General features: G+C 40.8%; 1 protein-coding gene across 1 annotated transcript in view; it reads left to right on the forward strand.

Annotated features, from left to right (window-relative positions):
* Window positions 1-24,050, forward strand: part of ccnb3 (cyclin B3) — a 52,172-nt gene that overhangs the window by 13,728 nt on the left and 14,394 nt on the right. The window contains exons 6-10 of the mRNA XM_060930209.1: window positions 1,219-1,317; window positions 2,162-2,254; window positions 2,410-2,547; window positions 8,186-8,341; window positions 16,916-17,065. Coding sequence (XP_060786192.1) covers window positions 1,219-1,317; window positions 2,162-2,254; window positions 2,410-2,547; window positions 8,186-8,341; window positions 16,916-17,065 — 636 coding nt within the window. The remainder of the gene's footprint in view (window positions 1-1,218; window positions 1,318-2,161; window positions 2,255-2,409; window positions 2,548-8,185; window positions 8,342-16,915; window positions 17,066-24,050) is intronic.

A 24,050-nucleotide genomic window follows, 5' to 3' on the forward strand; every position in this document is an offset into this window, starting at 1 on the left:
GCCATGTTTTGGTAGGTTTGCAGTTGTGCCATACTTTTTCCATTTTTGAATGATGGATTGAACAGTGCTTCTCGAGATGTTCAGAGCTTGGGATATCTTTTTATAACCTAACCCTGCTTTAAACTTTTTCAGCCTGATGAGCTTTGCTAGCTCTTTTTCTGAGGTCCTCAGAAATCTCCTCCTTTTTATTTATTTATTTGTATTTTATTTTGTTTGTGGTGCCATGATACATCTGTGTTTCTGGTTGAGAGTAGGCTGTGCGCATTTTGGCAGCTGCTTCTCACCGGAGCTTTTTATTTTTCTTTTTTTTCCCTTTTTGTTTTTCTTTGTGAATATATATATATATATATATATATATATATATATATATATATATATATATATATATATTTATTTTGTATGGTTTGATGTTTTGTTCGTTTGAATGTTTTGTCCGCCGGTTGTGGTTTAGCTCCAGACCCAGTTTTGAGCGTCGGTTCCCTTCAGGCCTTGGTGCGCCATGGGTGAGGCCTGTGCTCCTCGTTATGGACTGCAGTGAGCTTGTTGCTTTTTTAAACATCAGGGTTGTCCAGCGCTCTGTGTGGCGGTGCTTCTGTGCTCGCTTTGTGGATCCATGGTGCGGTGTTCTGAGCGATGTTGCCTGGTGGTGTCACAGTGGCTGTGCAGGCGGTGTGGGACATGCCTTCGTGCACCTTTTGGTGGGACTGTGGGTAGCTACGTCACTGGAATTACATTCTGACCCTCTTGTGGTGGACTTTATTATTATGAGATGATTTATTCTTCTTCTTAATAATAATAATAATAATAATAATAATATTATGCACTTCCACGAGTGGGTTGTGAAGCTCAGACTTTGATCGATCCCTGTTCTTTAAATAAAACAGGGTGCCCACTCACACCCGATTGCCATCCCATTGATTTGAAAATGCCTGACTCTAATTTCACTTTCAAATGAATTGCTAATCCTAGAGGTTTACATGCTTTTGCCACTCACAGATATTTATTATTAGATCATTGTTCTCAGTAAATAAGTATAATGTTTTGTCTCGTTTGTTTAATTGGATTCTCTTTATCTACTTTTCGAACTTCTGACCAAATCTGACGTTTTTAGGTCCTATTTGTGCAGAAATAAAGAAAAATCTAAAGGTTTCACAAACTTTCAAGCACCACTGTATAAATTAAAAAAAAGTCATTTAAAATTCACATATGCTTTTGCAGATCCCCCCAGAGTTTGACATCGACTCAGATGCTTCCTGTGACCACACACAGACGCCAGAGTATGCTAAAGACATTTTTGATTACCTGAAGAAAAGAGAGGTGAGTCAATGTACTCCATTTATTTAGTTGGTATTGTACTATCTTTGTTAATACACTGACTGACTAATCTTGGTATGAAGTATTTCCAAATCTGCTTTGGACAGCCAGAGCCACAGTAATGGCATCTTGGTTGTTAAGTTCTAGCGAGTTTCACAGGGATGTTCCCTGGATGGATGGTTCTCCAGACCGTCACACTAAGGCATTCATTTTGACAAATCCAGATCTCAGGATCAGGCGCTCATGCCAGTTAGGATGTTTTTACAGATGAAGTGTTTAGTCAGTTTGAATTGAACCTGTGTGTGTGTGTGCACGCGCCCCTCAGTGAGGTTCTTTAGACAGGCGAGAACCCAGTAACCTGTTTGAGACCATCTGAGAGAGGTGGTCTGGGTTGGGTTTTAGGTGAACTCTAGTACAGTTTGATTGCAATGGGAAATCAACCCAGAATTGACTCGGCTACAGGAAGTGAGCAAAAAGGATGTGTGTTATGGATTGTTGGTATCATTTTAAGTAGAATTGGGCATGAGGAACAAACTGAACCAAAGCACAGAGCTGTAGCACTGCAGAAATGTGTAAATACATACTGGATGCTGTAAAATAGTTTAAAGTAGATGTCTATGTAATTGTCAAATTACTTGATTGATGCCAGTTCTCTGTACTTCAATTTTTTCCTTCCTCATTTGCTGTATTTCTGACTAATGAAAAGCATTTTATGAGGATACCTGACTCAGCCAATGATTAAGTGATGTGCAGTGTGACTTATGGGGATGAAAGCACACTTAGAACTTGTCAAAATAAAATGTTTTTTTTTTTTTTTATATTACAAACTTTTTTTTTAATCCTCTAGGAGAAATTTGTTTTACACGACTACATGGACAGTCAGCCGAGTCTGAACGCGAGCATGCGGGGAATTTTAGTCGATTGGCTTGTCGAGGTCCAGGTGAGCGCTGTAAAGTCTGTTTTATATAATCTTGATCTGCTGTAGTGTCTTATGTCTATCTAGAATACCCATGATGCCAACCAGATCAGATAATCCAGTCTAACCTTTCGTTTTTTTTTTTTTTTTGCTCTCTCCCACTTTTTATCTCTCTGCAGGAGAATTTTGAATTGAATCACGAGACGCTGTACCTGGCTGTGAAGATGACTGATCATTATCTGGCTGCGGCGCAGGCCAGCAGGGAGTCGCTCCAGCTCATCGGCTCCACAGCCATGCTGATTGCCTGCAAGTTTGAGGTAAGAAATGCAAATGCACCTTTTAACTCCTTCTGTGCTCACTACCCACAAACCACGCCCTGATCACAATATAGTGCATTGATTCGGAAAGCAGGGATGAGCATAATCAGCATTATACCTACTAATACACTATACTGTTTGGAGAACTACAACCCCAAATTAGAAAATGCAAATTAATAAAGAAAGCAGTGATTTCTAAATTTACTTTGACTTGTGTTTCATTGCAGACAGTCTGAACCCAAGATGTCTGGTCAGCTTCATTTGATTTGTTAATATACAACCATTCCTGCATTTCAGGCCTGCAACACATTCCAAAAAAATTAGGATGAGGGCAATTTAGGGCTGGTAATGAGGTAACCCAATTAAATAATGATGTGATTTGAAACGGGTGATGTCAACAAGTGATTGTAATCATGATTTGGTGCAAAATCAGTATCCAGGAAAAGCTGAGTCTTTGAGGAGCAAATATGGGCTGAGAATCTCCAGTTTGTCAACAAATGTGTGAGGGGAAAATTATTGAAAAGTTTCAAAACAATGTTTCTCAAAGAAAGATGGTAAGAGATTTGGATATTTCACCCTTTATGGTGCATATCATCATTAAATGATTCAAGGAATCTGGAGGAATTTCAGTGTGTAAAGGGCAAGGGCTCAAGCCTAAGCTGAACACCTGTGATCTCCGATCCCTCAGACGGCGCTGTATCAAGAACTGTCCTTCACCTATCGCTGATATAACCACACGGGCTGGGGATTACTTTGGCAAACCTTTGTCAAGCTCTACAATATAGAGTTACATCCACAAATGCCAGTTAAAACTTTACTGTGCAAGACTTCTCTGGGCTCGAAAGCATCTGGAATGGACCATCACACAGTGGGAATGTGTTTAATGGTCAGACAAATCAGTATTTTTATTTTTTTTGTAAGAAATGGACACCATGTGCTCGAGACCAAACCCAAAAAGGACCATCCAGATTGCTACCAGCAACAAGTCTACCAGCAACAAGTCTACTTTTTGCTACCAGCAAAAAGCCAGGGTCTGACATGGTATGGGGTTGCGTCTGTGCCCTTGGCAAAGGTAACTTACACTTCTGTGATGGAGCATCAATGTAGAAAAGTACATTGAGATTTTGGAGCAACAAATACTGCCTTCAAGATGACCTTGTTTCCAGGGATGTTTCAACAAGACGATGCAAAACCACATTTTGCACACATTACAAAGGCATGGCTGTGGAAGAAGTGGGTGCCTGTCCCCTTTGTCCCCAGTTGATTAGAACAAAATTACACCTGAAACACTTCATCATTTGGTGTCTTCAGTCCCTAAATATCTTTTAAGTGTTGTGAGAAGGAATGGCAACATTACAAAGTGATAAATGCTTGACCGTGCCAACTTTTATTTGAAATGTGTTGCAAGAATCAGTATTGAAATAAGGTGGGGTGTTTTTTTTTTTTTTTAAATTCAAATAATGTGCTGTTTGTATTGCTTTGAGTGCAGGACAGGTCAGAGATTATTTACACATCGTTGTTTTCAGTTGTAATTTCAAGTTCAACATACTGTCCCAACTTTTTCTGATTTGGAGTTGTATATAGTGGAATAGGCTGCTGCACATACCCAGTGAAATGATGCACTTGTGATGATTATGCGTTGGAATGTAAGTGGTAAGTATACCATGGCACGATGAGTGAAGAACAATGCCTGAAATCCCAATTGTCGTGTGGGTTTAATTTATTTATGTTTTTTAAGTTGCCTAAAATCAGTGTGCTTTCCAGGGGCAATATCATATGAGGGGAATATCATTACTTCTAGAAACAGTAATTAACTACAAACTGAGTCATGACACTGATTAGATATTAGACTGTTACCTCAGGGTTTTATGTTTTGTTTTTTTCCCTTATAAATATTCCTTCCTAAATAGTGTAAATGTATTTAAGATCTTTCTGCGTTCTTGTTTGCTCGTGGTACTCTTTTTCAGCAAACCCACCAGGAACAAAATATTGTTCATGGTTATATTTTGGCCATATCGCGCAGTCCTAGTGCTCTCCTAATTTTGTTATTATATAAACAATATAACATTTTGGAAGAATGATGCAAGTTTTTGGTGAAATATATAATACACTCCTTTATTTAGCCAGACTGCAGTGATGTCAGGGAAGCAACTTCAAATCCAGTAAACCATGCTATTGTACAGTATGAGCTGCTCTTTCCTTAGGCCCATCAAAAAAAAATTTCTGGCCTAACCCTGCATAAATAAATATCCCGACCCTGAAATTTCTGAAGTGTTGGCAAAAATACAGGCAGGTGTGTAGGTGGGGTGTTTTTTTTTTTTTTTTTTTTTTTAATTTTTTAATTAATTAATTTAATTTTTAAAGAGTTTTATGCATTGCAAATGATGCAAAACGTTTACCGCTGCTCAGAAACGATCACGGCTACAGGCACAGCCATACTTGATGTACCATGTGACTACAGCGATAGCATGCGGAGTTCAACATGATTCCAGTGAAAAACCAACTTGACAAAATGGCAACAAACATAGCGAAAACACATACAATATTTATTTAACATCCACTTCACCTGCATGGGGGAAAAACTTTTTAGTCATAGTCAATATTAAAAACTGATTAAAAAAAATCAGAAATGTACCATTCTCATCATCCCTCCATGCAAAATCCCAGTCAAAATCGCACATTAGCGTTTGTGCCTGCCAGCAATTATACTGCGACTGAAAAAGGCGCTCAAGTCAGTGCACACTTGAAGATCTGATGGAAAGGTTTGTCCATTGATTCAATAAAACATATTATTTTTATTGAATATTAAAATGAATCTATTCCATGCAATTTTAAAATGAGACCCACTACTGACATTTTAAAATGTTTTAAAAATTTGTTGGATGCTATTTTCTAGGGGAAACTGAATTTGAATATTCTCTCACTTCATGCTCATGCATTCATTGTGGAACTGATCAAGCAGAACATTAAGTTTTGATGTTGCATTTGTATGATTTTAAACAGGCAGTGGTGTATGAACAAAGAAGGAAAAAAACACCTCAAAAAGTATGAATATTCATTTTGTTTTCAAGAAATCGTGCATATAATTGTCAGAAATTTTCATGCATCAAAACTCTATTTAGTAGCACCAAAGTGTATGTACCAATTTAATATGGTTCTGAAAGGGAGAAGGGGGTGGGGGGGAAGGTGGGTGGTGGTTTTTTTTTTTTTAGGCTTTATGATGCTGATTCTCAGAAGAAAGAAGAAACTTTTTATTTGTCACATGCACAGTGAGATTCATCCTCTGCCCATCTGAACCCATCTGAAGCAGTGAACACACACGCGTGTGCACATCCACCCAGAGCAGTGGGCAGCCACACTACAGCGCCCAGGGAACAGTCAGGGGTCAGGTACCTTGCTCAAAGGAACTTCAGCCCAAGGACGCCCCATGTTAACCTAACTGCATGTCTTTTTGATTCTTAATACTGTGCAAATTTTAATGCAGAAGGGTGTGTGTGTGATTTTTTTTTTTATTTATTTATTTTAATCCTCCCTTGACTGAATTTAATTCACTGTTGGAGCCAGAATGAGCTATTATTATTCACGGTAATGGTATGACAAAATATGAAATTTCATTTGTTTTGCATTTATGATGGCTTGAAACAATAATATAATACAATAATAACAATAATCAGGGGTTTGATAACTGAGATGATCTGACCCCAGTCTTTCATTTGAAACTCATATCGTTAACCTCACCTGGATAGCTTTCTTTCATCTCAGAAATATTGCTAAGATAATAAATTTAATGTCACTACACGATGCAGAAAAACTAGTTCATGCTTTTGTTACCTCCAGGTTGGACTACTGTAATGCCTTACTGTCTGGATGTTCCAATAAGTGCATAAACAAGCTCCAGTTAGTTCAAAATGCAGCAGCAAGAGTCCTTACTAGAACTAGAAAATATGACCACATCACCCCTGTCTTATCCACACTGCATTGGCTCCCAATCAAATTTCGTATTGATTATAAAATACTAGTATTGACCTTTAAAGCACTGAATGGTCTCGTGCCACAGTACCTGAGTGAACTTCTGCTCCTTTATGACCCGACACGCCTACTTGGATCAAAAAGTGCAGGCTATCTGCTGGTACCTCGTATAGTGAAGGCTACATCAGGGGCCAGAGCATTTTCTTACAAACCTCCACGGTTATGGAACAGCCTTCCAAGTAGTGTTCGGGAATCAGACACAGTCTCAGCGTTTAAGTCTAGGCTGAAAACATATCTGTTTAGTCAAGCCTTTTGTTAATGGTGTTTGAGGTAAAGGTGTAGATCTGGAGGGTCCTCAGGCATAGAGAGTTTTGGTAAACTGGGATGTATGGATGCTGTCAGTTCCCACTCGCTTGCTCACTCGAGTTTGTTGACGGTGTAGTGGCTGCTGCTTTATGTCCCGGGGCTCCCTCATGCCTTTGTTACCTTCTGGCTCTCTCCTTTTAGTTATGCTGTCTTAGTTAGTTTTGCCGGAGTCCCTGCTTGCACTCAGTGCAAAATGTATACTGTACCTACTTATTCAGGTGACATTGGGCATACCCAACAACCTGTGTTTTTCTCTTTCTTTCCCTCCCCCTCCCTCTGTCTGTCCCCCTGAGGTACATGTCAATCCTGAACCTGAGATGCTGACCTCTTCTGCTCCTCAGACCTGCCTGATCCATCCTGGTGCCCTATGTCTGGCTGGAGTCTTAGTACTTCGCTCCTGTGGAGGACGGCCCCATACGGACAGTCGAAAATTGCACTTGAAAGACGCTCAGGACGCTTACAGTAATGCTTTTATGGCTGAGGACTACAGTTGACTTGCTAACTTTAGGACTGCAGTTGTCATGAACAGTTTTGCACTCAAGTTTCCATCAATGAAGAGTTATAACATCAACGAAACCGACTTCATGTTAAAACTGTTAATGTTATAATCACATTGTCTGTTATCACCCAAATGAGGATGGGTTCCCTTTTGAGTCTGGTTCTTCTCGAGGTTTCTTCCTCATGTCATCTGAGGGAGTTTTTCCTTGCCACCGTCGCCACAGGCTTGCTCATTGGGGATAGATTAGAGATAAAATTAGCTCATGTTTAAAGTCATTCAAATTCTGTAAAGCTGTTTTGCGACAATGTTAAAAGCGCTATACAAATAAACTTGACTTTAGTATATTATGATTTTGATATGTATTGTTTACTCCAAGCAATATGGAAGTGCATTTTGGGCCCTTTGACTTCAGACAGGTGACTGCAGCACCTGATCTGTCAGGCCTAATTTAGTGTGACACACGTATCCCTCTCAGGGGGACTCAGGAATACAAGGTATGCAGCCATACGGTTTTTGACCTTGGCAAGTGCTACTTCAAACTAATCAGGAAATCTGGGCCTACAGCGCAACATCTTGCACCTCCATACTGCACAGTAGGAACAATTCACTCTGGAATCAAGGTTCAATCAATCGTCTTCATTTTGAGATACAATAATTATCTTTTTGTCAAACTAAACCCACAAATTCAAATCAGCTGTTCATTCAAAAAAGCGCTTGAGCACATCAACCAAGGCTGAATTTTAGATCGCACTTACATTCATGATAAATGTTCCCTAGTCACTCTTTTCTGGCTTTCTGTTTCAGGAGCGGCTCCCACCTTGTGTCGATGACTTCCTGTATATATGTGATGATGCATACAAACGCTCACAGCTCATTGCCATGGAAGTGCAAATCCTACAGGCACTGAACTTCGAACTCAATATTCCTGTTGCCTATCGCTTCTTACGAAGATATGCCAAGGTGAGTGAGAGAAGCTGTAGTGTGTGTGTGTGTGTGTGTTAACTAGGTTATACAAGAGTGCATATGGAAGCCTTTAGTGATGCATCAGATTAGATTCTCTGATGTATAGGAGCAAAAATGGTGACACTTTTTTTTTTTTTTTTTTTTTTTTTTTTAATTTAAGAATGGGTTCATTTTTCTACAACAGCAGCAGGTTCAGGGATTGTGTTTGTGGTTTGTATCATGTGATCTTTCAGTGAAAAAGAAAAAGTTTTCAATTATTCAAGTGATCTTGCCTGAACAAGACTGCTGCTGTACTGAATCGGCACGAATGTGATGAAATATTGCTTGATTTTGAAGTTTATGTAAGGGACATAGACAAGTGAAGTGATGTGAACAGTGAAATGTCCCAGTGCAGTTATACTAAATATGAGCACTCTTGGAATTCTGCTTGTCCAATCAAATTAGTTGCCTGTATCTAACTGTTTATATAATAGTCTATTGGCTGACAACACATCTGGTGAAAATGCTCTGAATTTCAAAGTCTATGCAGAAAACACGAATCTCATTAGAATATTATTGAGACTTGTACAAAAAAAACCCAAACAAACTTGTTTTTATAGATACATTATTATATCCCTTATCAAAAAATTCCTGTGCAGGGATTGGCCAAGGATGGCTCATGTGACCCAAAATAGTTCCACCATTGATTAAGCAGTGTATCTCGTGACGTCAAAATAAAAAAAAAAAAATGGATATGGTGCGAGTCAGCCGTGGTGTATCCTGGATATACCATGAACTGATGTCACAGTTTCAAGCTATAAGGCCGACTCAAGTCACAGCTGTGGCTCTGTGAACATTTGTGTATGTATAGACCCCTTTCACTGACGTCACCTGAAACCGGAAGTAAACAGACCCTGCGCCATTTTGGAAGACCAACAAACTCGTGATTAGGGGGAAATAACGGCAGCGGTATGTGAACCCACGAGAATAAAGTGGAGTGGCAAACGACTTAAACAATCAAATCTGAGCTGTTTAATTTATGATTTATTGGCCCAACAGTAGACTTGAAAGAAACCCGTGTGAGACTTGGCAAAAAACTGTGGATATAATGGATAAGTCTGTGCATGATCTGCGGACACTTTGAGGTAAGCAAACGCAAGAAATTCAGATTTAAAACATGCTAAATTGGCCCCAAGTTGATAACTGGATGAGGAGCAAGCCTCCCAGACGTCTACAATTTAATAATAATAATAATAATAATAATAATTTGGGATGGTTTGGGGCTTGCTCGCTGCTGCCAGGTTGGTTGTTGAGTAGCCTGACTATTTTTTTTTTTTTTTTTATAGATAGGACAGAGTAGAGAGACAGGAAATGAGCGGGAGAGAGAGACGGGGAGGGATCGGGAAATGCCTCGGGTCGGAATCGAACCCGGGTCCCCGGATTTATGGTATGGTGCCTTAGCCATCTGAGCCATGACACCCCCCGACTATTTTTATTTTTTTTTTTTTCTTGCGTGTGGTATCATTGTTGACGTGAGGTTGTTTTTTGAACATGCCAATGTGGACACGATTTCCCCTGATGAGTTATGACTTCAGACGCGATGCGTGTGCGGAGTCCGCGTGATATGTGCGTAAGAGAGGCTTCTCATGTGTTTGGAGATCCGCGCTCTGAGACAAGCGCAAGGCTTCTCATGTGTTTGGAGATCCACGCTCCGAGACAAGTGCAAGTGCCCCCCCCCCCCCCCCCCCGAAAATATTGGCATAGTTTGAACACTGAGTGTAGGCATTGGGTGTAAACAACAAATAGTTTCCATTGTCTGGGTAGCAAACAGATGGCAGAATTGGTGTCCGGTCCTCCTTATGTTTCCATTCTCCCTTGCCGCGAGTCTTATCATATGGGTCAAACCCATCAATCACAGCTAGTTTCTCCACATACCGTGCCCTTTCTGCAGCTGGTAATGTACTCACATAACCAGAATTATCATCCATCGTGTCACTTTACTCTCGCTCATACTTTGTTTTATATTGTGAGTGCATGTACTTGGTCTTCCAATATGGCGCCTAACAAAATCTCGCGGCGCGGTGACGTCATGTGAAAGGGGTCTATATAGATCTACGCATCATGATCACTCCTAGTGAGGCTGATGATAGAATGGTACACTGCACATGGGCAGGTCGAAAGTCGCTCTGACGTAAACAACAAACATGGCTGCCTCCAATGAGTTTATGCCGAGATTCAGTCTTAACACTTTATTTTAGAATTTTTTGATGAGCGATATAAATCAAATATCCCATGCACTGAAAGGCTTTGGTAATTTTATTGATTTTCTTTGGTGAGAATTCATAATTTCAGCCTCTCCATGCATGGGATATTTGATTACTATGCACTGGGTATAGTGTGATGTGCTGCATTGTTGACAATCAGCTGGAGAAACAAGACAACTTTGCGATTTAAACTGTTTTTTTTTCTCATCCTTGTACTTCCTGTTTCATGGACTGTAACGGATTTGCTTATTTAGTAATTTTAATACAGAGTTTACTTTGAAATTATAATCAGACACTCCAACGCGCCCCCTAAAAAAAAAAAAAAAATCGGATCTGCGCGATTCAGCCGTGAAAAAGGCGGCATCCGACAAAAGGCGCGCTGTGAAATATATAAAGTTGTATATATCAGACAGCCTTTAAAGTTTGATGAAGTCAGTTTCAGGCTTTGGAGCAGGCTTTGGCAGTTTCAGGCTTTGGCAGCCCTGCATAGTCACTTGAAAATGCATCTTTGTCCACTTCGTAGGGGTCAATTCCCCCAATCAAGGCCAGTTTGGCTGCATACCGTTGTCGTGAGATGTCGTCTAATGTATCTATATACTTCTGTTTGCTTGATTTTGCCGACATTGATCTTTATTTTAGAAAACTGACTATATAACTTCATAAATTCATCCGAGATAATGTAGCCGGTAATGGCGATGGTCCGTTTTGTTTGCCCCACAAGATGGCGGCTGGAGGGCGTTCCCCGGAATGCCGTGACGTCAGTGAAAACTATCTATTGCGTAGAGTACAGCATTGCTCCTGTTTAATGCCAGAAATGTCATTAAATTCCTGATAGCTGTGGATATTAGCCGTGTTTTACTGAAAACACGTTGGAAAACTGATCCAAAACTGAGACAAAGGCAGAGTTGAATAGCAGGCAGCAGTCGAGTGAGGCACAGACAGGAGATCAGAGGTAATACAATACTCAAAACGCAAATAGAGTCAAAACCAGAAAAGCGATACAAAATACAAGGCTTGTTAATGTCAGACGCAGGGTACACGGAGTATACTTTGCAAAGTCTGTGTGTTACTAAGAGTCCTTCTATGCATGCGCAGTGATTACACTCTAATCAGGAACAGGTGCATGGTAATGTTCATCAGTGTCTTTACACAACTCTGAGTCACGTCTTGGATATTATCTAAGTCTAAAGTCCTTCTTGCACCATATGGTGCATAGAGTGGTGCCAATCTCCATTTCTGTAGCCCTCGCCTATTACATAGCTAGGGTCACAGTGGGGGGGCTAGTCTTCTGGTAACCACGAGAGTTTGACTCCCTGCTCGCATCTGTATTGCAGCATGCCCTTCCAGATGGCAGTAGGTACCCAGTGTTTATTTAAGGATGGTCTTTGGTATGACCCGACCGCGAGTAGAACTCGCAATCTCCCGATCGAGAGGCGGGCACGCTAACCACTAGGCCAACTCGCGGTGTTGGATATTGTGAGAAATGTAAATTTAAGAATGATTGATTTGATCGTGAGCTGTAGGTATTTTATTATAAACAAAATGTTACTATATTTTATATAGTAGTATTGTATTGAATGTCCTACAGTTCATATTGCATGGAGTACAGCATTGCTCCTGTTTAATGCCAGAAATGTCATTAAATTCCTGATAGCTGTAGATTTTAGCCGTGCTGTGGAAATTGTTCCAACATTGCCCTGCACTTGTTTAACCAGTGTTGTGCTAAATTACAGGAAAGGAAGCTCTGTTCAGTTCTTAAATGGGTAATGGAGCTGAAAGTGTTGAAGCTGGGTGGGGAAGCCATGGCCTAGTGGTTAGAGGAGCAGCTTTGGGACCAGAAGGTCCCTGGTTCAATTCCCTGGACCAGCAGGAATGGCTGAAGTGCCCTTGAGCAAGGCACCTAACCCCTAAATGCCTGTAGTGTAATGTAGGGGACTCTGTTCAGGGCTGGATTCAGTCACTGTGTATGCTAGTAGCACTGCTATTGATGAAATGACTGCATATTTATTACATCTAATGAATTTGAGTTGACTATACTAGAGGAATGTGTGTGTGGGGTTGGGGGGGATGTTCTTATTCTACTGTTTGGAGTTTTAATTAGATGTTTTGAAGTTTCGAGGACTGACAGGTTTCCTCAGACTTGTGTAGGTGATCAGTGATGACAGTGCTAACTGCTTAGTTTGCAGATATGGCACAGAAGACAGTCTTGATTAATAACCCAGCTGTTTATAGACCTCAGGGAGGGACTGCGCCGTCCTTTTTGCTCAATTAGTCTGTCCAGCTGTCAGACTCCTGCAAACAAAGCAAAGCTGAGTCCCAGTGACAGACCCTGACTATGAAGTATATTAGGCACATATTAAAACCCATACAATGCTTTAATGTGTTAACAAGATGTAAATTGACACTTTGAAGCTGTTCTTCTGCTGAAAACTGAAAAGTGAATGAATAACTTCAATAAGTCAAGTTTATTTTTATAGCGCTTTTAACAACAGATATAGTCGCAAAGCAGCTGTACAGAAAATTAAAGACTTTAAACATGAGCTAATTTTATCCCTAATCTATCCCCGATGAGCAAGCCTGTGGCGATGGTGGTAAGGAAAAACTCCCTCAGACAACATAAGGAAGAAACCTCGAGAGGAATCAGACTCAAAAGGGAACCCATCCTCATCTGGGTGATAACAGACAACGTGATCATAAATAACTTGCTTCTATAACAGTGTCCTATATAGTCACGAAGTATAACTGTGAAACCAGGAAATTCATTATAGTTTGAACATAAAGTCTGTTTTGTTGAAGTTATAAACTCTTCATTGATGGAAACTTGAGTGCAAAACTGTTCATGATAACTGCAGTCCTAAAGTTAGTAAGTCAACTGAAGTCCTCAGCCATAAAAGCATTACTGTAAGTGTCCTGAGCGTCTTCAAAGTGTGACTTTCGACTGTCCGTATGGGGCCGTCCTCCACAGGAGCAATGTCATGAGACTCCAGCCAGATGTAGGGCATCAGGATGGATCAGGCAGGTCTGAGGAGCAGAAGAGGTCAGCATCTCAGTCTCTGGATCGACATGTAACTCAGAGAGAGAGAACGAGAGAACACCGGTTGTTAGGTGACTTGAGCAAAATCCAGCACCTTCCCAGCTTTTCTAGTGAATGCTGCTCATGTCCGTGTCGATCTGAAACTCCATTATTAAATGAATAATCCACTAATCGGAGATGTATTACGTTTGTTTGATACAGCTGCAGGAGGTAGTGTGTGAACAGTATGTGTATGGGATGGTTTGTGTCCAGTAGGGAGAAGTGAACAAGACGGTGTTTCACAATGAGCTTCAACAAAAATTTATGAAGGTCCAGCTTACAAGGGTCCAGATGATTGAGTGAGTAACATGACTGAATGGTGACATTTTCCGCTTTTAAGGCTTTCCATTAGTGATTTTCTATCTACGTCACTATAAATGCAGTTCTTTGTTTCTGGTGCTTCATGTTGCAAATTATGATTGACACCATGGGCTCTGATCAGAGGAGATGTTTTGAACTTGACATGGAGAGGGGAAAAAAAACCAGGTTCTTCTGTCCAGTCATTTTTAAACATTTCTGATTTCATTGTCAATTTTTCATATTGTGAACAAGACACGTCGTAATAATAATAAAATCTATGCAAGTACTTTCCTACTGTGATGAGCTGCCTTAGCTAAGTACAGTGGATATAAAAGACTACACACACCTGTTAATATGGCAGGCTTTTTTTATGCTTAAAAAAAATGAAACCAAGATAAATCATGCCATCTTTCCCCCCTCCCTGCCTTTAATGTGCTCGAGCAACCAATAAAATTCAAGTGGAAAATGAACAGAACAGCTTTTGGATAAAAGAAAAATTACAGTGACCTGTTTGGAGAAGTTTGCACACTGCTTAGTTAATATTTTGTGAAAACACTTTTTTGGATTTGCTTGCTTGCATTATAGTAATTTTTGGGTAAGAGTCGACCAACTTGGCCCAACTCTTTCTTGCACGGTATGAGGGGATCACCGGTGCACTTCTACTGTCAGTCATTCCACAGGTTTTTGATGGGCTGTAGATGGACTCTGATGCCCCTTTTCCACCGAAGCAGTTCCAGGGCTGGTTCGGGGCCAGTGCTTAGTTTGGAACCGGGTTTTCTGTTTCCACTGACAAAGAACTGGCTCTGGGGCCAGAAAAACCGGTTCCAGGCTAGCACCAACTCTCTGCTGGGCCAGAGGAAAGAACCGCTTACGTCAGCGGGGGGGCGGAGTTGTTAAGACCAACAACAATAACAAGACCGCGAAAGATCGCTATTTTTAAGCGACGAGAAGCAGCAGCTGTACGAACGTGAAGTCATTTTATTATTGTTGTTGTTGCTGCTTCTGTATTGTTTTTTTTTTTTTATATTCGTGCCAAGGTTTATGCAAACATAGCGACGTAACTGACATATATAGCGACGTAATTGACGTATACAGCGACGTAATGACGTGGCTCCCCTTAGCACTGCGAGCTATGGAAAAGCAAACTGGTTCTCAGCTGGCTCGCAAGTTGAATGAGTTGTGAACCAGCACTGGCCCCGAACCAGCCCTGGAACTGATTTGGTGGAAAAGGGGTATGAGTGGGATGTTCCAAAACACTGATCATCTTTAGAAGCCATTCCTTTGTTGACTTGGATTTGTGCTTCCTGAATTGCCTGAATTGTATCTTCTCCCTCATTTCTCATCCGATTTCAGTTCTGATCGATGTTTTTGGGTAGATCTTCCCTCTGGGAACAAAACTTGGTCATTTGTTTGTTGATTTTCAGTTAAATCAGATCTCCTCCCTCAGTTCTCAATGAATTTCAGTTCTGATTTGTTTTGTTTGAAATAACTAGTCCTTCTGTACAACCTTTGGTCATTGTATTGCCAATTTTTTGCTAATGAACTGCTAATTAGTTCAACTTAATGAGTTTTCAGACTTTTCACTAGAATTGTATCTCCTCTCTCATTTCTCATCTGATTCCAATTCTGATCGATGTTTTGGGTAGATCTTCCCTCGGGGAACAAAACTTGGTCATTTGTGTGTTGATTTTCTTGTTGTAAACAATTTGTTTAGAGCTTTGTTTACAGCTTATTTTTGTTTGTCAGTTAAATCGTGTCTCCTCCCTCACTCAGTTCTCAATGGATTTTAGTTCTGATTGTTTTATTTGAAAGAACTAGACCTTCTGCACAAAACTTGATCATTGTTTTGTCAATTTTTTTGCGAACAAATTATTAATTAGGTCAACTTCATACATTTTCTTCTGACTCGAATTGTATCTCCTCTCTCATTTGTCATGCGAATTCAGTTGGGATTGAGATTTTGGGGAGATCTTCCCTCGGGGAACAAAATGTAGTCCTTTGTTGATTTTCCTGTTATAAACAATTAGTCGTGGAGGTTGGTCCTCTCTCACATCGTCACATTTCAGTTCTGTTTGATGTTTTGGTAGTCAGGGTTGTTTTGATGGCAGGCCAGATGAGCTACTATGTCCTTGACATTCTGATGTATCATGCTGGAAAAGGCCTTTTAAAATGAAAAAGGTCTCTGTCCAGATGAGTGTTTTACGTTCCGTATCAGAAAGGATCTCCATCCATACTAACACACCTGAAAACACACATGACCATTCACATATGCTGTTCATCCACGTGCCAGGATGGTAAAAGCTTTTCCAAAAGCCTCCGTTTTTAGGCTTGAAAACTCCAGAGTAGTATAGACACCAGGCGTTATTAATGTAAATGTTGCCTAACAGTCGTGCAGGTTTTGGGCCAAAATAGATTGGTATTTGGAGCGATCCATGATTTCTTGTATCTTGACTAGAGCCCCAGTCCCAGCTGAAGAGAAACTGCCTCACAGCATGATGCTGCCACCACCATGCTTCACCATAGATAAGGTGTTCTTTGGGTGTGTGTTTGTGCAGTGAACATACTGTTTTTAGAATTATGCCCAAAAAGTTCTCCTGTGTTCTCATTAGACTAGAATACATTTTGTCACATTGTTTGTTTGGCGTGATTTTAGTGGAGTTTTTTTTTTTTTTTACAGTATTTATTTATTTTTTTAAGTACTTGGTTCAAACCACTGAAATACTTGTCATTATTGTGCATTGTATAATCATGATATTTAGTTTAGAACTGAAAGCATGATTGTCTTGTTTCTAATAATGTATAATAATAATTTATTATTATAATTAATAATAATAATAATAATAAACCTTCTTTTACCTGGATAAATATCTGAATTAAAAAGTGTGATTTTTAATTTGTGCTATAGCTGTTGGGATTTGCCTTGTTTGCTCATGTGTGTGTATATCCTGTGTGCAGTGTGTGAATGCAGGTATGGACACACTGACGCTGGCCCGGTTTGTGTGTGAGCTCAGTCTGTTGGAGGTGCAGTTTGTCCCCGTACGAGCATCTCTGCTGGCCTCTGCTTGTCTGCTCATCGCCCTGGTAACCAAGGACCTGGGGGGATGGGTAAGTGTTTTTGAGCACCTCGCATTATTGGACACACATTACCACACACTACAGTATCAGAATCCTCCTTATCCCCTTTTTATAACACACTCCTCAAACCATATTCATTAAGTCTCTGTTCATCAGTTTTATTTTTGGCTCATCTGTGTGATCAAAATACACATCTGTTCAAAACCTGTTTAGATTTGAGCAGGACTTTTTAAAGGGACCCTCCAGCGGATTTATTCTCAAACTTCTCATCTCATTATCTGTAGCCGCTTTATCCTGTTCTACAGGGTCGCAGGCAAGCTGGAGCCTATCCCAGCTGACTACGGGTGAAAGGCGGGGTACACCCTGGACAAGTCGCCAGGTCATCACAGGGCTGACACATAGACACAGACAACCATTCACACTCACATTCACACCTACGGTCAATTTAGAGTCACCAGTTAACCTAACCTGCATGTCTTTGGACTGTGGGGGAAACCGGAGCACCCGGAGGAAACCCACGCGGACACGGGGAGAACATGCAAACTTCGCACAGAAAGGCCCTCGCCGGCCACGGGGCTCAAACCCGGACCTTCTTGCTGTGAGGCGACAGCGCTAACCACTACACCACCGTGCCGCCTATTCTCAAACTTATTTTAAGTAAAAGTAGTCGCAGATTTCAAAAATTAAACTTTTCATTTTCAGACACCAAATAGTGTTTGAGGAAAAAATGAATTTTCTTTACAATGCCAGATGGGCTTCCTGCGGTGGTGACGTATGCGATGATGTCATGTAGCGGACACTTGGAGCAACTCGGCTGTGTATATTCTCTGTTTACATCGTAGTTTTGCTAGTTTTACAAGTATGACTTTATCAGTTTTTAAATAAGTATGCCTCATTGTGCAGCATATAAATGTCACAATGATACTAAAAGGAAAGCGCAAGCTGAAACTCGACTGCGTTTCTGCAGAGAAAATAAAAAGTGTGCTTGATCAGCTGGAGCAGAGGGTCACCGACAGAAACTGGATTAAACATGAGACCTCACGCTGCAAAAGGTTTTTTTTTTTTTTTTTTTAAACCAAGATCTACAGAAAGTCTGTGGCTTTGTGTGTGTGTGTGTGTGTAGTGTGCTTGCATGCACACTCTAAAATCTCAGTTTAAAGTGGCTCAACTTGCAGCGTGACATGACACTTTGCACTCTAAAATCGTTTTTACATGAACTACAGCTGGCACTGGGTAGATTAACAGAGAGAGTGTTTGGCATTTTCCCCCCATTCAGATGAATGGAGTTTCGGGAGGAAAAACTTGGTGTCATCACGCTGCGTGCCTTGTGCTCTAAAATCTCTTTTAAACCATGCCACACCCTCTGTTAATCTACCCAGCACCAGCTCATGGTAAAAAAAGATTGTAGAGTGTGAAGTGTCCTGTCGCACTGTGAATTGAGCCTTTTTTAAACTGAGATTTTTTTCTATGGAGGGGAAAAAACTGGCAAGAACTAGAACACGTGTCTGTCCAAAAGCTGCATACAAGCGCACTACACTGGTTCAGGATGCAGTTTACAGACAATTCACTTTGTGGACTCATGGCTATGTTTTTGGGGGGGAGGGGGCAGTAAGGAGCGTTTATTAATGTGCTTGCTAATGCTAAGCACAAAGCAGTGTGAAGCACACTGTTCTTAAGTTTACTTCATCATAATAATAATAATAATAATAAAGTAAACTTAAGAACAGTAGTCCTCGATGATTGAGCTATATATCAATGTGTGTGTAAAAGTCCCAAATACTAAACAGTTCAGGATGTCATAGTATCCCAAATCCAGTAGCTGGCTTGCCAAACACCATTTAAAGTGGAATAAATACGTTTATGGGTAAATTAAGAAGAAGCCTTTATTTTTTATTTTTTTATTTTTATCACATGTAAACTCAGGCACGGGCGGCACGGTGGTGTAGTGGTTAGCGCTATCGCCTCACAACAAGTAGGTCCGGGTTCGAGCCCCATGGCCGACGAGGGCCTTTCTGTGTGGAGTTTGCATGTTCCAGGGATCGAAACGGGAATTTGGGAGCACTGGTCCATTTGGACCAGTGCCTCTCAGAGGTACTGGTCCGAATGGAGTAGCACTGGTCCGTATTTATAATTACAAATTTCAAGCCGATTTTATATATTTATTTATATAATCTCATCTCATTATCTGTAGCCGCTTTATCCTGTCCTACAGGGTCGCAGGCAAGCTGGAGCCTATCCCAGCTGACTACAGGCGAAAGGCGGGGTACACCCTGGACAAGTCGCCAGGTCATCACAGGGCTGACACATAGACACAGACAACCATTCTCACACTCACCTACGGTCAATTTAGAGTCACCAGTTAACCTAACCTGCGTGTCTTTGGACTGTGGGGGAAACCGGAGCACCCGGAGGAAACCCACGCGGACACGGGGAGAACATGCAAACTCCGCACAGAAAGGCCCTCGCCGGCCACGGGACTCGAACCCGGACCCTCCTGCTGTGAGGCGACAGCGCTAACCACTACACCACTGTGCCGCCCCTATTTATATGATACAACCATATTATACATGAGTGATCAATTTCAACTGTCTATAAACTTCTTCCTCAGTCATCTCATTATCATCACAATCTTCGAAACCTTAGGGTTTAGGCTGATTGATCCGTGTATCCTTGCTGGTGCTAGGTTGATTCGGCTCATTCTGATTCCTAGATGGATTGGTGGATGATTTGGGTGGAATGGTGGATGACTTCTTGTGAACACTCTTGAATAAGGGCCACATACTTGTTGAGCGATATCCGTTTGTTTTGATAGCTGTCAGAAATGTCAAGCCAAGGACTTTTAAACTTTGCGGGGGTCTAATCTATCTGACCAATAGCGGTTCAAGTTACATTTGTCTTCACGGGCAGCAACGAAAATGAACGGGAAGAAACGAAACTTTGCGCAGCCATGCTGCATGTAGCGGTGTATACTGTGCACGTAAACAATATGGTGGTGCCCGCGTCTATGCTAACTTGACAAATGTCTCACAAAATCTATTGAAATTATCGTAAAAAAACGGTAAAATAGACCAAGTTCTGCTTAAAATGGACGAGAATCGTTGATAGAAACCATTGAGGCAGTGAGTAGTTTGATATATAATATAGCGTGGCGAGCCAGTCGCCCACTCGGTCGAGTACACGTTGTCACTAGTCGCCCGTACCCTTTCCAACTCGCATTGGCGAGTGGGCGACCGCCCGTTTCGATCTCTGATGTTCTTCCCGTGTCTGCGTGGGTTTCCTCCGGGTGCTCCGGTTTCCCCCACAGTCCAAAGACATGCAGGTTAGGTTAACTGGTGACTCTAAATTGACCGTAGGTGTGAATGTGAGTGTGAATGGTTGTCTGTGTCTATGTGTCAGCCCTGTGATGACCTGGCGACTTGTCCAGGGTGTACCCCGCCTTTCGCCCGTAGTCAGCTGGGATAGGCTCCAGCTTGCCTGCAACCCTGTAGAAGGATAAAGCGGCTAGAGATAATGAGATGAGAAACTCGGGCACAGCGAAATTCCTCCTCTGCATTTAACTCCTCTGAAGCGGTGAACGTGCGTGCATACACACACACACACACACACACACACACACACACACACACACACACACACACAGAGCAGTGTGGAGAATAAATAAATACATTTATGGGTAAATTATATGGATCTGTGATGCCTGCATGTTTCAGCTTTTGGATGTAACGCGATCTGCTGGTATAAAATACATTTTTACTCGTTTCAGAGGCTGTACAATACTGACTGCAGTCATCTCGATTTTCATTATTAATGGTCATGTCTGTTTCTTTGCTTGCCTGGCAATATCGTAGATGCTGCGTGATAAACAACAATCTGTGAAAACCAAAACCTTTAACTCTGGGGACTGTCAGTGGAAAAAAAAAATGGCCAGATCGTGACTGTATGGAGGTGTGTGTGTGTGTGTTGTATATAAAATAAATAATATTTGGGACCCACAAAAAATGCCAGGGTCCCCAATTTGGCCAGTCACGTGGGTTAATAAACTGGTTATTAACCTTCTGAAAATAGTAAGTTGTTAGTTTCGCTTAAATGCATTAATAATATCAACTCAACTTTGTCTTTCTTCCACGTATGTAGTGTACAGAAGAACAAATTGTGTTGTCACGAACAGAACTTGGTAAAACAGCCTTCTGTGCTTATGCACCGTGTGCTTGGAATGAGCTACAAAATGCACTAAATCTTGTGACAATACCCTCTATTGCATTTTTTAAAAATTGTTTAAAGTCAGTACTTACAGAAGAGTGTCATTTGTTTTTAATCAAGGCTACTGCTTCTTCATTTTATACTACTTATGTTTCATTTCTTTTTTACTCTGTGTTCTATGTGTGATTGTTGACTGTTTTGTCCTGGTGTTTTGGTTTATGTTAGTCTGTATTTCTTGTATGAAATTTTTAAGTCGCTATCTTGGCCAGGACTCCCTGGAAGACGAGATATTGTATCTCAATGGGACCTTCCTGGTAAAACATGAGATAAATTTAAAAAAAAAATAATAAAATAAAATTGTCGTTTTCTTACAGGCCAAGGTGCATAGGCGGTGCAAACAACAAATATTCAAGATAAAACAGAAAACATTAAATAGTGCAAGAGCTGGTAGAGTTGTGCAAATATCACATAACATGACTTAACATTAAAATACACAACACCGTATCCAACATTCTGTCAAACAATTTTCTTATTGCTGTTGATGAAGTGTCTGCCAGCAATACATATCTCTATTGTTTTATCACCCAGGCCTGTTTGACTTTTTTTTTAATGATAAATGTAGTTTTTCGGGGCTTGTTTGATGCAAATTTCAAGGCTACACCTTTCCTGTCGTTCTCTCCGTGTCCATCTGTAACCTGTTGGAGCCCGCGTTTAAAGTTTATGAATAACACTGACAGAAATTTGAGATCTTGTACTACTACATTAAAGTTGTTGTATTTGAAGAGAGAGGTTGTAATGTTAGCAGAATCGAGTTGTACCATGTAGTAATATGATTGCATGGTGAAGAAGAAAGATAGCATTCACTTCAAACATCTGTCTCCGCTTTAACCATCAGTAAATCCTCCTGCTTTTCTTCATTGGAGAAGCGTCTTCCATATTCCACGTTTCAATACATGATAACCATCTGTTGGTTTCTGCCCAATGTCAATCTTTATCTCACATTAGGAGTTTTATTTTGCTATCTTGCAATATATACACTTTTCTCAACAGTGACTGTAAAAAACAAACAAACAAAAAAACACTGACTTGTGACACCCACACTGTTTCATGTAAACTACATCTGGTAAATCATGTTGTGCCGCATGGATGTAACATGTAAATAAGGGATATTGGCTTGCAAATGAACGCTCACGGCAAGGCATTAGGACTGGTTCATGATTAAACTGTGAGACAACTTGTATGTCATTCCTACTGCTTGAGTCTTTCCATGGCTGCGCTTGAGCTTATTATCCCTCGTTGTCCGAAAGGCCCGAAGTGAGATTATGTCGTGGCAATGTCCGTCCGTCTGTCCCAGGAAGGGTACTCGCCTTCTGAAATCAACTCCTCACACAATTTTTGGAGGAATTTCACCAAACTTGGCAGGATTCTTTGTTATATGTCGGTAGTATGCATATTCTGTTAAATTCGGTTACATTTTACCAGATTTATGGCCCTTGATTTTAACAAAATTATAATTTGACAATTTCATGAGCGTGTGTTTTCCTTCTGAAATCAACTCCTCTCACAATTTTTGGAGGAATTTCACCAAACTCGGCAAAAGGCTTTGTTGTATATCGGTAGTACACATATTTTGTTCAATTCGATCCCGTTTTACTAGAGTTACAGCTTTTGATTAACAACCTTGTACTTTCACAATTTCATGAAGGTGCGCTTGCCTTCTGACATCAACTCCTCTCACAATTTTTGGACGAATTTCTCGAAGCTTGGCAAAAGGCCTTGTTATATGACAGTAATTCGCATATTGTAATTTTAATTTCGTTTGTGAACATTTTTACCAGAGTTTTGACCCTTGATGAAATAACTTGCACTTTGACAATGTCATGAGGGTGTACGTTCTTCTGAAATCACCTCCTCTCACAATTTGTGGAGGAATTTCACCAAACTTGGCAAAAGGCTTTGTTATATGACAGTTATACGCATATTGAAATTTCGTTTAATTTGGGCAAATTTTACCAGAGTTATGCCCTTGATTATTAACAAACTTTGTACTTTTGGCAATTTTGTCAAGGTGTGCTTGCTTTCTGAAATCAACTTCCCTCACAATTTTTATCCCCCGCTGGCCGAAAGGCCCGAAGGGAGATTATGTCATGGCGATGTCCGTCCATCCATCTGTCTGTCTCGGGATGGGTACTCACTTTCTGAAATCAACTCCTCTCGCAGTTTTTGGAGGAATTTCACGAAACTTGACAGGATTCTTTGTTATATGTCGGTAATACACATATAGCAATTTTGTTCAATTCAGTCACATTTTACCAGAGTTATGGCCTAGTTGCCAGCGGGGGATATTGTGCTCTGGGAGCACTCTTGTTTTGCTTTGTTTACAGTCACAGGTGTTTTTTTTTTTTTTTTTTCCTCCATGGTGATATAAAATCATGCTGATACAAAACCGCACACAGTGACAAATTAGCTTCCTGTGTCTAGAACTATTTATGGTCATTCACACAAGTCTGATGAAGATAGAAGTGTTATTTCCCCTGGCTCAGTGGTGCAGTGTTACTACAGTGTCTTAGCCAATGGTCTGGCCTCATGTTGTGTTGTGTTGTGTTGCGTTATCCAACATGCAAATGTTGCGGTTTTGTTTGTTTGTTTGCAAGCCTTTGGAGTGGAATTTGAGACAGGCACACTTAATCAGTACTTCAAGGCCCATTTTAGTAGTAAGGATGCGTCAGTGGGTGCAGGCGGTTGCAGGGGAGAGTGGGTGCATAGCAAACTGTTAGGCAAATCCAAGCCATGAGATGAGAATCTGATTCAGGTC

Source organism: Neoarius graeffei, chromosome 1 (assembly GCF_027579695.1).
Source record: "Neoarius graeffei isolate fNeoGra1 chromosome 1, fNeoGra1.pri, whole genome shotgun sequence".
NCBI classification, from domain to species: domain Eukaryota; kingdom Metazoa; phylum Chordata; class Actinopteri; order Siluriformes; family Ariidae; genus Neoarius; species Neoarius graeffei.